This window comes from Phoca vitulina, unplaced genomic scaffold (genome assembly GCF_004348235.1).
Source record: "Phoca vitulina isolate PV1807 unplaced genomic scaffold, GSC_HSeal_1.0 scaffold25, whole genome shotgun sequence".
NCBI classification, from domain to species: Eukaryota; Metazoa; Chordata; class Mammalia; order Carnivora; family Phocidae; genus Phoca; species Phoca vitulina.
This window is the reverse complement of record NW_022589728.1, coordinates 16817142-16831408: the sequence shown is the minus strand read 5'-3', so window position 1 is coordinate 16831408 and position 14267 is coordinate 16817142. Positions and strand designations below refer to the sequence as shown.

The window sequence follows — 14267 nt, the reverse complement described above, 5'->3', positions numbered from 1 at the left end:
TCTTTTTCTTTCCTAATTGCTTTAGCTACACTTCCCAATACTATGTTGAATAAAAGTTGTGAGAGTGGGCATCCCTGTCTTAATCTTAGGGGGAAAGCTTTCAACCTTTCAACATTGAGGATGAGGTTACCTGTGGGTTTGTCATACGTGGCCTTTATTACGTTCAGATATGTTCCTTCTACGCCCACTTTGTTTTTATCATAAATGGATATCAAATTTTGTCACGTTTTTTTCCTGCATCTGTTGAGATAATCATACAATTTTTATCGTTTTATTAATGTGGTATGTCACATTGATTTGCATCCTTGCATCCCTGGAATAAATCCCATTTGATCGTGGTGTATGACCCTTTTAACATGCTAAATTCTGTTTGCTAATACTTTGTTGAGGATTTTTGCATCTATGTGCATTGGGGATATTGACCTGTAATTTTCTCTTTGTATGGTTTGTCTTTCAGTATCAGGACAATGCTGGCCCCTATAGTCTTTATTATTTCCTTCCTTCTACTAACTTTGGATATAAAGTTAGGTTGTTTATTTGGGATTTTTTTCTTGAGGTAGGCTGCTTTTGCCATGAACTTCCCCCTTGTGAACTGCTTTTTGCTGCACTCTATGGCTTTTGTAAAGTTGTTTCAGTTTTGTCTCAAAGTGTTTTTTTCTCTTTGATTTCTTCATTGACTTATTGTTTAATAACATGTTTTTTAGTCTTCATGTGTTTTGTGTTTTTACCACTTCTTGTAACGGATTTCTTTCTAGTTTCATACTGTTGTGGTCAGAAAAGAGATGCCGAATATTTCAGTCTTCTTGAATTAATTGAAACTTGTTTTGTGGTCTAATGTGATCTCTCCTGGAGAATGTTCTGTGTACACTTGAAAAGAATCTGTGTTCTGTAGCTTGGAGGAATGGAATGTTTTGTATGTATCAAGTCCATCTGGTCTAATATGTCATTTAAGGCCAATGTTTCCTTATTCTCTCTCTGGATGATCTATCCATTGAAGTACTCGGGGTATTAATGGCTCCTACTATTAAAGTATTACTGTCACTTTCTTTTATGTCTGTATATGTTAATATTTTGCTTTATGTATTTACATGCTCCTATGTTGGCTGCATAGATATTTACAAATGTTAGATCCTCTTCTTGGATCAACCCCTTTATCATTGTGTAATGCCCTTGTCTTTTGTTACAGTCTTGGTCTATTTTGTTTTTTTAAAGATTTTATTTATTTGAGAGAGCAGGCATGAATAGGGAGATGAGCAGAGGGAGAGGGACAAGTTGACTCCGTGCTGAGCATGGAGCCCAATGCAGGGCTCCATCTCAGGACCCCAAGATCATGACCAGAGTCAAAATCGTCAAACACTTAAACTGAGCCACCTACATGCTCCCAGTCTTTGTCCATTTTGTGTGATATGTGTATTGTTACACCAGCTTTCTTACTGTTTCTATTTGCATGGAGTAACTTTCTTTATCCCTTCACTTCCAATAGATGCATCTTTAGAACTCAAATGAGTCTCTTGTAAGGCAGCATATAGAATCCATTAGCCACCCCACCCCCTCCCTATGTCTTTTGATTGAAGCATTGAGTTCATTTTTTTCCCCAAATCAAATGCAACATTTATTAATAATATATTAGCTACATTTTTTGCTAACAGTCAATGGGTCAAATGAACAAACTGATAACAAGTGAACCTCATTTTAGTCAAAAATCTAATGCACTCCCGGTGGGGGCCGACATTGTTTTGGAAAATACCGTGTGTTTGGAGGATAGAGTATCTCCATGCTTTTCATCTTTCAAAACTACTTCCTAACAGAATTTAAGAGATTCTGGGATGCAACTTCTAGACACCAAAGAAATTAGCATTCTTACTGTTTTAGGTTTTAAGTTCATTGCATTTAACATAATTATTGATGAATAATATGTACTTAACTGCCTTGTTGTTCATTGTTTCTGGTTTTGTAGTTCTGTTCCTTTCTTCTCTTGGTCTCTTCCCTTTTGGTTTGACCATTTTCTGTTGTTTGGGTTCCTTTCTCTTTTTTTGTGCGTCTGGTGTAGGTTTTGGTTTGTGGTTACCATGAAGTTCCTATATCTTGACCTATATACATACTAGTCTATTTTAAGATGATAATTAATTTCTTTTTTTTTTTTTTTTTTTTTTTTAAGATTTTATTTATTTATTTGACAGAGAGAGACACAGTGAGAGAGGCAACACAAGCAGGGGGAGTGGGAGAGGGAGAAGCAGGCTCCCCGCGGAGCAGGGAGCCCGATGCGGGGCTCGATCCCAGGACCCTGGGATCATGACCTGAGCCGAAGGCAGACGCTTAACCGACTGAGCCACCCAGGCGCCCCAAGATGATAATTAATTTCAAACACATCTGAAAAGCACTAATTTTTACTCCCTACCCCCACATCTTATGTTTTTGACATCTGACATTTTTGTGTATCCCTTAAATTACTGTTTATTGTAGTTACAGTTGATTTTACTAGTTTTGTCTTTAACCTTCATACTAACTTTTTAGGTATCTGCTTCACTGCCTTTACTATGTATTTCCTTTATCAATGACTTTTTCCTTTCATATATTTATTTCCAGTTATGGACTTTTCCACTTAAAGAAGACGGTTGAAATTTCTTGTAAGGCTGGTTTACTGGTGATGCACCTTATGCTTTTACTTGTCTGGGAAACTATCTTTAATTCTGAATGTTACCCTTGCAGGATAAAGTATTTGTAGTTTTAAGTTTTTCCCTTTCGGCATTTCAAATATATCCAGCTACTCCTTTCTGCCAGCCCAATATCTGCTGGAAAATCAACTGATAGTCTTATGGGGGTTTCCCTTGTATGTGACTTTCCTTTTCTCTTGCTGCCTTTAAGATTTTCTCTTTACCTTTTGCCATTTTAATTATAATACATCTTGGTGTGGCTCTTGTTGCAGGCTGTTTCCTGGATATCTGTTTCCCTTACCCAGATTATCAATCAATGTTTTCAGCTATTGGTTCTTCAAATAAATCAGCTTCCTTTCTCTCTTCTCCTTCTGGGACCCCTTATAATGTGCATGTTAGTACACTCTGTGTCCTCCCAGTGGTTCCTTAACCAAGCCTCACTTCATTTTTCTTCCCCGTTTGGCTTGGGTTCTTTACTCTTCCAGACTGCTGATCCTTTCTTTTGCATCCTCTAATCTGCTGTTAATTCCACCTAGTGTATTTTTCATTTGTTCATCTCTAATTGATTCTATTTTCTCTCCTTTTGCTGAAGTTCTCCCTGAGTTAATCCACTCTTCTCTCAAGGCTAATGAATGTATTTATGGTCATTACTTTGAACTCTTTACAGGTAGCATGCTTATCTCCATTTAGTTTAGTTCTTTTTCTGAGGTTTTGTCCTATTCTTTTGTTTGCAACATAGTCTTCATTTTGTTTGCCTTTCTTTCTTTTGTTTCTGTGAAATAGGCAACAGCTACCTCTCCCAGTCTTGAAGGAGTGGCCCTGTGAAGGAATGCCCCATGTAGACTGCGGGTGCCTGACAGCTTTGGATGGTGAGCTGAAATGGGAGCAGGCATAGGCCAGGGGGATCCTATGCACACTATGCTAGGGCCACCTTTGGAGATGGCTAGAGCTGGTGGGGGCCTGAGGCTCACTGGGGTGGCCCCACCAGGCTGGCTAGAGTGCCTGGACTCTGCTCCAGTCTGCACTATCAAGATGGAGGGGGAACATAGACAATGGTAATCAGCAGTGCTTTCCACCTGAGTCCCAGCAGTTTCTCCACCGTTCGTCTGACACTAGTAAAGGGATCTCCTTCACTCATAGGCTAATTGCCCCTTAAACCAGTTTTTCTGCTGTGCCCCAGGGTGGACAAGTCTGCATACAGCCTCCTCCAGGCTATCCGTCCTTATGTAGTTTGCTGCATTGGTGGTGGGGTTCCTGTCATTACTGTTTCTCGCCTGCCTTTCTCTGTGTGGTCCCTCTCTCTTTTGTTGTACAGAAGCTGTTCAGTCAGCCCTCAGTTCTTCAAGAGTTCTTCAAGAGCAATTGCTTTATATGTAGATTTGCGTTCAGCAGCTCCCTACACCTCTATCCTGGACTACCTCCCAAAAGTTTACTTCTGTCTGCCCGATTTTATTCCCCAGAGAAAACTTCTAACTTAGGAGAAGTTGTTACCTCATGTTCTCTTCTTCACCAATGAGACACAGACTCAGGAATTTAATGTATCAAGAAGACAGGATTCTTGTACAGAAGGGCCCAGGACTGTTCTGCTCCACCCCAAGCCTGTGCAAGCAGTATATAGGATGACACCTAGCAGAAATCCGTCTACTGGAAACCACAGTGACCTAATATAAAATCATGTAAGTAGTAATTAGAATGCATTCAAACTTGTTATTTAATCCTCAAACAATTGTTTGAGCTGAGCATTATTCCCATTTTGAAAACAGTATGACTTGTATAACTCCCAAGTCCAGTGCTCTCTGACCCCTATTCAGTACGTATATATAGCGAGTCTCTGGACTAGTCCGATCGTAGGAGACAAAACATACTAGTTAACTTTCTGAGCCTCAGCTATAAAATGTAAAGTTTAACTATTTTTATCATCTTTCACTTCAGGCATTGTGTTGAGTGGGAGAAACTGAGACGTGAATAAGTGGCAACAGATTTCCACCTTAAGAATGCAAAAAGCAAATTCTAAAAAATCTGCATGTATGATATAAGAGAATCTTACCCATTAAAAAAATAATATTTAGGCCTGGTCCAAGGAAAACATTTTAAGTTTATTTCAAAACAGTTAACTTCCTTCAATTGGAGCAGTGGCCAAAATTCAATACTGATACAAATATAAAATCTTAGGAGGTCAAAATATGTAATTCAGGCAAATTTTCTGAATTTTTTTTAAAGGCAGAATTTGTGAAACAATGTAATCAACATATGTAAAATAAGTAACAGTTCAAATTTAAGCTGAAAAACATTTGCTAATATTGAGAACATTGCACATATTTTCAATAACTTAAAAGTAAATGTCTACTCTTCCTATATCCACTTCTTTTTACTAGATTTAAATAAATCCAAATATTTTCTCATGGTAGGAGATTCTGGCATTAACTATAGCTGAGTTTAACAGAAATAGAGAAAACCATAAAGATTTATCAAGCATTCACAAATGATCACTTACAGCAATTCCTCAGAAGCCCTCAAAGAGAAAGGCTGTTCTCCACTTTCTAATAGCACCTAAAGTTTGCTGCATAATGTAATTCAAAAGAACAGCACTCTGACCAATGATAAACAACTTATAGAAATTCTTTCACCTATTCAAGGTTTCATTATAAAGCTACTATATTTGACCAATATTAAAAATCTTAAAACTCCATTATACTGCCCTTTCCATTATTATTAACTTAGCAACAAGTCATCTTTATGATGCCATTTACTCAACTGGAAAAAAGATGGTACATTCTTTGTTTTCACCTGTTAAGATTTAATTCAATAATTTGATTTCTCATTATATGAAAACTACATTTTCTTTCTCAGCACTGGACAGCACTAAAGTGAAAGCAGCTTTCATAATCTTTCACTTCCCTTTAAACGAAAGCATTATGGAATTTTCAGCAGTGAACATTATCTGGTTCCTACTTGAACCCCATCTCCAAAGAAATGAGAGAATCTAAGGTCCTATTCAAGGCAAAAAGGTTCCAATCCTAAATATTTCACTCCAACAACCTGTGTTCCATCATTGAGTAGTAAATGATCAATGACAACTAATGATGGTAACAGTACCCTCACTGACATCATTACTAAATTTTACATACTATTTTATATGCAAATATATGCATATAAAATATTTGCACAGATAAATTAGTGTTAATTAAAAACTCATCTACAAATGTCCTTTCTTCTGAAATCTATAGAATTGTTTTCAAGACTAGAAACCTAAAACATCCTGACTATACGTTAAAAACACATGTTATGTAATACACGTTATGGAAAACTTCAGAACTAATCTCATTTAAAAAAAAAAAACCCACAAACTTATTAGAGTGCTTTTGTTATTGCTGAATCTAATTAGACTTAAAGGAGACCACTGAATACTAAATTCAGGTATTTACTAAATAGTGTTGATTTCTACTCGTCAAACAGCCCTAACACACCAACAACTGGAACAAGGGTAGTTTTTCTCTGCTGTCTATTAGGAAGTTGAAACATTTTCAATTAAAGCCTTCATTTTTCCTGTAGACTTCAACATGTGTGGCCCAAACTAGAAAAGAAACAAAAAGTATAAATAAAGATACTGATTCAGGTAACAGTAATGATACATTCCCCTCCTAATCATGGATCAAAGGTCTGGGTAGGTTCTGCATGAAAAACCAAGCAGCTAGATAATATTAAAACCTTCATGAACTGAACATGACACATTAACAGAATGAAAGGTAAAGAGGTAACCAAATTACTTCTTAGAAAACTATAATCATCTTAGCAAGACCATAAGCTTTAGTCCAATTTTACTTCTCTGAGTAAAAGAATGAAGTACAAGGTTTCTTTTTTTCAATGTCTAAGGAGTTTCAAAGATGCTAGAATATCTAAGATACCTGCCTCTCTGGAATGGATAAGCACATATTCTACATGACAGTAAAGGGAATGTATAAATTAGTATCTGAGTTTCCCTGAAATCTGCTCAATCTCTCTGACATGAAACCCATCCTGTAAGGCCCAGGTCAAATCTCACCCTCTTCAGACAACTTTCACAGGACACCCTAAGGGAAAATGATCTTTACTTTGAATTCTCTATCACAACATACATACTGTCCTAAGATACAAATTTTATTATAATGAATTTCGCTTCATTTTGCTTACATATAAATAAAGCACAGCATGGAAAAATTTAACACTGGAGATGCTAAGTAGTGAAACCAGGAGTTGGCTTTTGGTTCCTTTTTTATGCTCTTCTATAAATAATCTATTTGCGGGGATGGGCTAAATCCCGTAGCACATCCTTCTCAATCTTGCCGAGGCCACGGCTAAATGTCACAAAATACAAGTGCTCAGCAATGGAGTAAATGTCGTACAAGGGAAGAAGTGTGACCTGATACTCACCAACACTGTTTCTGAGGTGGCCTCTGATGCAGGTTTTGGAATTCCTTTTTCAACTTCACCTTGACTATCGCTTCGATATCGATAAGCAAATTTCTTTTTCAGAGCTTCTGCTATGAGGGCAGCAGGATCAGTAGCATCCACTGGCTTGGGCTTTATATCCTGTTCTGACCTTAAGGAAGTGAACAGAAACCAAGGGGACATTTCGATATGCTGGCATCCCTAAGAGAAGTACGTTGTGTGCCTTTACATGCTTGATGGCACGTCTCTAGCATGTTACTGACAAACACAGAGAGAAGTGAGATAGAAACCCTAGATTTAAGGCTCAATAAAAGAACACAAAGATACTCAATTCAACTCCCGAGCACGGATTATGCTCTCCTTCAGGGCAATTACAGTTCCATTCTCCCAAAGCCTAGTGATTACCATAGTAGGTATACAACATAGCTTTAAACAACTGGACAATAACAAAGACTTTACATAAAAGAACTTTAAATGCAATGGGGGAAGGGGGCCTGGGTGGCTCAGTTGGTTAAGCGACTGCCTTCAGCTCACGTCATGATCCTGGAGTCCTGGGATCAAGTCCCACATCGGGCTCCCTGCTCAGCAGGGAGCCTGCTTCTCCCTCTGACCCTCTCCCCTCTCATGCTGTTTCTCTCTCTCTCTCTCTCTCATAAATAAATAAAATCTTAAAAAAAAAAAAAAAAGCAATGGGGGAAAAACTAAAAAGTAACCTGGAGATGTTTGCTAATTTCTTAGTTATATTCGGAGACACTGGGCCTTTTTTTAAACTAAAAACTAGAACTATTCATGGTAATCAGGTTATAAAGTTCTCAAGAAGTCTAGTACTTCTGTTTTACAAGACGTAACAAATAAAGGAAGTGTGAGAGAAGGTAAACGTATCCTCACCTTTTTACTGATCGAAGTTTTACACTGTTCATATCTTTAAGGATCTCTAGCATATTTGGCATATCGGGTTTCTTTGGACTGCTCTTAACGGGAGTCTTCCCAGCCCAGGCTTTTTTCTCTCTTCGCTCTTTTATCAGGTCAACAGCTGATGATACACTTTGGTGGAGCCCTGATGGGGGAAGGGGTGGGGGAGGCGGGGGCGGTGGTGGGACAGAGGATGGTGGTGTAGTAACAGATGTGGTAGGATCTAAGTCACCTACAGAAATAAGGAAAAATCAATTTAATCTTGATGGTAACAGGCAAATAAAATACTTTTAACAGCAAAATTATGTTAAGGACTTTTGTATACCTGAAATCAATATGCTTAAAAAAAATCTAATCTAATCCCAAACTCTCCAGATGGAAAAGTTCCATTTAACAGGGGTGTTTTTGTGATCTCAAGTGTTCAAGTCTGACCGCTGCATACTCTGTGACTACTTTTAGATGTAAAAGTGCACTGTATAAACATCTTCAATATACAGTTTGACAATTCAGTACTATATTTGAAAAAAACTGATAAATTTGTGGTTCATTTTAAGAATATTTACATATAAGACTTACTGAGCATTAAAAGTTTTAAGACTTATTATTCAACAAATTTCTGAAAGAAGAAAAAGTGTTACTTTTCAAAACAGTAAGGTAAGAGTTAAAGTGGTTACAGAATAAGGATGTAAAAATTCATCTTTATGCATAACTAGAGGACAGAGTTGTTCACTGGTTGAATTGTATTGATTAGGGGGAGCTCAATGCAAAATTTTTTACTCAAGGGATTTCGAGTGTAAATAGAACATCTAAAATAACATAAATCTCCAAACTGCCTCACTATTTACAGCAGTTTTCGTAGTCTGCCAGAAGAGGGAGGTAAAGCAAAAGAGAAATGCAATTTAAAAGTTAAAAGCAGGACTTCTGGTTTTAAAAAAGTGACATGCAAATTTCATTTAAGTAACCGGTTACTTCTCAAGCACTCAGTGCCCCAGAGGGCATCGCCCTCCGTCCATCTTGGCAGTACACAGGCTGGATGAGGTTTCCATGTTGGATTACATTAAACTCCAGGAGCACAAGTGGCTCAGAAGCAGTAACTGTCCTTATACTTTAACTTTTAGAGATGGCTAATTCTGAGTCTAGCCAGGACTCAGGAACACCACTAGGAAAAACAACTACTACTTGCCAACAGGTTAATGGGCTAGGATTTCAAGGCTATGGTTTCTTCTCCAAAGTAACAATACACACAAATAAAAGCCAACAGTATTAGACCAGGAGTCACAGGACCTGAATTCAGTTTCTACTCCGGTCAAGAGGAAGAGAAATGACTATTAAGTAGCTACTATGTGCTAAAGGCATTGTATATAATTTCCACATTTACTACAACAACCCCACAATATAGGTACTCTTAGCCCATTTTAGAGCAGGAGAGGGAGGGAGAAAGGCCAAGGACTTGCCTTAGGACATGCAGGTAAGTAAAGAGCAGTCAACCCTGTCAAGGCTGTTTTGAAATTACTTCACGGCTGAGAAAATTGGTGCCATTATCACAAAGTTTCCCAGTGCATTCACACAAGCAGCAATTCAACTGTATGAATTTCAGTATTTTTCTAAACTTATCCTCTCTCATAGCATCATTGCATCAAAATTGTTCAAAACCAACAAAAACCACTTAAACTTGACTGGGTCCAGGACTGAACCATGGAGATGACTGACCTTTGGTTTTCCAACAACCCCATGGCTGTTACTTGCTAATACATTTTAAAATTAGTGGCATTCTCCTAATTTCCAGTTCATTGGTTAAAACAAATGTAGGATTTACAGACCTGCAATGAGATTTTGCTGTTCTTGCAGGGTCACAATTTTGGCAATCTGAGCTCTGAGAGCAGCAAGTTCATTTTCAAGGGCACAGATCTTCTGCAGGGCTTCCTCATTTGCTAGTGCTCTCTTCTGTTGAGGATCTTCTGGAGACAGGTTTGGTAAGGAAAACTGCCTGCTTGGTGGCTTCTCAAAGAAAGGAAGGTCATCCTGAAGGGGTTGCCTTGATCTGACCTCTGTCCTGCAAGAAAGAAAGGATAGCTATATCACAGGGTTTGTAAGGAAATACAAAAATCATCATTATCAATTAATCAGAACATGGTATCTGAGAAATACTTTTCAGACTGACCTTACATAAATCCCCTCCTGTAAGTTTCAAAACAACAAAGTACTCATCAACCTGATGTAGACACATATCAAGCCAGGTTTCTTATTGCCATCATTCTTCTTAATCTCTATATAATATGCACAAACCCACACTGTCAGGAGGCATCACAGATTCCAACAATGTTTTTGCTAATTCATGTTTTGAATGGGTTTGAACTAAGGTGAAGAAACTGTAATGCTCTTAAAAATGGTAAACTAATTACCGGTTACATTTGACAACAAAAATCAAATGAGTAATACAATAGCCTTTTGCCGGGATCTTGGCTTCTGCATTTCAAAGTCAGTGTTTTCCACGTTTGATAGAATACAACAAATTTCAAGATGTAGTGTAACAGTATGTCCCAAATACAGCACAAGAAACTGAAAAGGAGGGACAAGAATCAACTGAAACCATGCAGTAACTACATACACAGTCTCATTTTCACTTGTTTAAAGAAGTTTTTTAATATGCACTGCTCCACTGTTCCAAATATGTCTTTTGAGGCTGAGAATAAAATTCAGATTTCTTTTCAACCATCAATTTATATGCTTAGCTGTTTCCTCCTATTTTCTACAATTAGGTTTTCTGGGCCTTTAAGGCCTTTGTTCTTCCAGCTTTATTGAGGTAAAATTGACAGTTGTATTTATTTAAGGTGTACAGCATGATGATCTGAGTACACATTTTGAAATAATCACCACAATCAAGTTAATGAACATATCCTGGTTTCCCTCACAGTTTCATGTGGTCATGTGACTGAGTTCTGGCTAACAAGATGTAGGTAGATGTTGACAGGAGAGGACTCCATGAGTCCTTTCACCTATAGCCCCACCCCATTCCTTCCTCCTGAGTCTTTGAGTACAAGGTGATGACTGGACTTGAGAGTCCCAGCCAGCCAACGGCTAACCTGGACGTAGAAGCCAATGCTCAGGTTGGCAGAGAGCCTGTCTGAGTCCCTGTGGACACTGTAGGGCCACTGTCAGCTTCAGACGATCTACTCTGGATGTTTTTGATTTGAGAGAAATAAACTTCCATCTGTAGAAGCCGCCATTATTTGGGGCTTCTCTTGTTACATGTACTCAAACCTAATCCTGTTATAAAACCGCCATTAAATTCTATTTTAATTTTCCTTTAACTGGATATTGGTATTTTATTTTTGCTTGAGAACTGTTCTAATTCTTCATTCTACCTTGTGTTCTAAATGAAGGAATTCTTGGACCTTTAGCTTTTGGTATTCATGAAATTCAGATGTTTTTCATATCTAATTTTGCTTATGCTCTGTTAATTTAACATACATGGAGAATGCGTGTAAACTTTTTACCTGTAATATTGTTAAACAAAAATATTTGGAGAATAAATGTCCCAGTTGTTCCCTAGCCTTAGCTTAGCTAGCAAGAAACTTTAAAAATACTAACTTTATTAATTTTATTTAATTTGGAGTATCTGTGGGATAGAGAAATAGGTTTGGCTTACAAAGCTTTAATTACCACTCCCTTTCTTACCTCCACACTGGGAAGAAACAGGTGATGAAATTTCTTTAAAAGCATGTGAAGACTAAACAATGGTAAAAACTTCTCTAAGGAACAGTACCTATATTCTGATTACATACATTAATATGTTCTTTGAAAGATTACATGTTATATAAGTTACAGATTAGATGCATGTGCTCTAATAACCTGCAATAAAGAAAGTAATTTTAATAAGACATTGACATTGACACGAGAAAGCGTGCATGTACTTTGCTTTAATAAAATGAACCCAAAAGAAGAATATTTTCATATCTGGGGATGGAAGTGAGAATGATGGTCTGTTTTCCTATTATGTATGTGCACAGAAATTTCTTGAAGTCTGTATTGTAACAGCAAATAAATTTTGGATACCAGAATCTTTAGTGTGACTCAACAAAAAATGTTATAATACTGCTTATTCAAGAATTAGTGGTCATTTTATTTTTTATTTAAGTAATCTCTATATCCAACAGGGGGCACGAACTCATGACCCCAAGTTCAAGAGTTGCATGCTCTTCCAACTGAGCTGGCCAAGTGCCCCCTTGTGGTCACTTTAGTAGAGAATATTTTCCCACCTAAAATTCTACACATCTCAGGATCCAAAAGTATTAAATGATTATAAGTTTGTCTTAAAATGTTACCATTCAAGTAAGCCAAAGTTCAAATCCCATGAACATTTACGCTTCAATATCCAGAACTGGAACAAGATAATATGACAATTTGGATTAAGAGATCAACTTATCAACTATAAATCATGTTTGAACAGATTACTTTAAAATACCTTCTTGCCAAAATGAACTGAGAGAGAATTAATGAATATTGAACGGCAACTGCAATGTTAAAAAAAGAAGTTATTGCATCTCCCCATAACTCCTACAGATCAATTTTTCCACTTTGATTTTCTACTGAAAATTATGGACAAAGCACTCACTATTGTTAATCTTGAAAACCAGTGTGCCAGGATAAGAGGAAAAAAGTCTAGTCCTTAAAAAAAAGTAATTTAAGTAACAGTGTCAGATCATCTGTATTTTATATCTATCCTATTTTTACAAATTTGATGATACAGATTCTACATTTCCTTATGTGAAATACTGTTAATGGTTATGAGTCCAAACAAAGTAATTATAGGAAATGTGGAACTTTCAATGTGGATTTTTAGAAGCTGAAAAAGGAAAATAATCCTGAAATGATTATGTCTTCTCAAAGCCATAGAAAGATTTGGCATTTATAGGAGCTCAAGAACCAAAACAGCAACAACAACAACAGCAACAAAACCCAAAAAGTTGCTCTGCAATATTCTTGTGTATGTAAAATATTTAGATGTTATGAAATTCTCAGATATGTCCCTTCCTTTAAAAATGCACACATCCTTTTCCCACAGACATGTTCTATAAGACATCTGACAAATCATTCTCAGAACTGATGTGTTCTGCCATCCTTCAGAGGGCTAATAAAAGCTAGAATGCAGAGGCAGAATTAATCCAAATGAAGAAAAGTGATCTTTTCTAAAATTTATATATATAATTCTGAGAACTTTTAAAGAAACAAAGCAAATATAAAACAAAAACAACAAAAAGAAGGATCAAGTATGGATGTCCCAAAAGCAGAAGACAAACCATGATCATCTCTTAAAAAACAATTTCTGCATCCCAACTTCTGCAGGCGAGATTTCTACCTTTTTTGTTTGAGTTTGGCTCCAAAATGCCTTACGACAGGCTCCTGTTCAGAGTGGCATTGCACAAGAATTTTCTAGCTCTCTTATTTCTTCAATGATACTATCAAGGGCAGCCACTTTTGAAGTACAACTTAGATAAATATGAAGGGCTTTTTAAGCTCCACTAACCATTTCAAAGAAAATTCTCAATTAATATAATGCACCTCTGAAGTCCTTTCTTTCTCCTTATCATACAGTTAATGAAAACTTGAAATTTGAGATCATTTTAAATTAGCCCATTGCCCTATGAAAGACGGTATTCCCGGTATGATTTTTACTAACTCTCCCTCATCTTTTTAGTTTAGAGAATGGCCCAGAAAGGTATAAAAATACACTCTCTTGTCAATAGGATCCAGGGAGCTTGGAAAAAAATTCAGTTCCCTGAAAACAATCCAGTTCTCTGAAAACATGAAGTTGGGTAGAAAACTAAGTCTTTTCAAAGTGAGCAAGTAGTTGAATAAAGACAACTGGACTGGGAAATTTTTTTGACAGGCAAGTAATCCATTAAAGGATTTATAGTGGGGAGTAGGCAGGACTTATGTAAGGCTACAGACCCACGTGACAACTGCATTGTTTCAGACTCTGTTCCTGTTTTGGCATTTTAAAAGTTGGACCTTCCTAAAAGTGATTATTTAATGAGAATAACGTTAAATCCATGTATTTAATGTAGTACTTAACGGCAGTATTTTATTGACGTACATTATCAATGTCTAGTGTCAAATAATTAAGATTAAAATATGAATGAGTAACAACTGCTTTTTGCTGCACTATGAGTAGGAAACAGTCTTGCTCTAATCCACTGAGATTCCTGGTCTACCCTCACACCTATGGAGCTGTGTCAAACTAGCCTGCTTGCATGCTGAGTCATCTCCTTT

The 14267-nt window shown here is 37.0% G+C and overlaps 1 protein-coding gene across 1 annotated transcript in view; it reads right to left on the bottom strand.

Annotated features, from left to right (window-relative positions):
* Positions 1 to 2389: 2389 nt before the first annotated feature.
* Positions 2390 to 14267, bottom strand: part of MTFR1 (mitochondrial fission regulator 1) — a 67844-nt gene continuing 55966 nt past the window's right edge. The window contains exons 5-8 of the mRNA XM_032421744.1: positions 9815 to 10047; positions 7971 to 8226; positions 7065 to 7233; positions 2390 to 6228 (exon numbers count right to left, since the gene is read on the bottom strand). Coding sequence (XP_032277635.1) covers positions 6160 to 6228; positions 7065 to 7233; positions 7971 to 8226; positions 9815 to 10047 — 727 coding nt within the window. The 3' untranslated portion in view covers positions 2390 to 6159. The remainder of the gene's footprint in view (positions 6229 to 7064; positions 7234 to 7970; positions 8227 to 9814; positions 10048 to 14267) is intronic.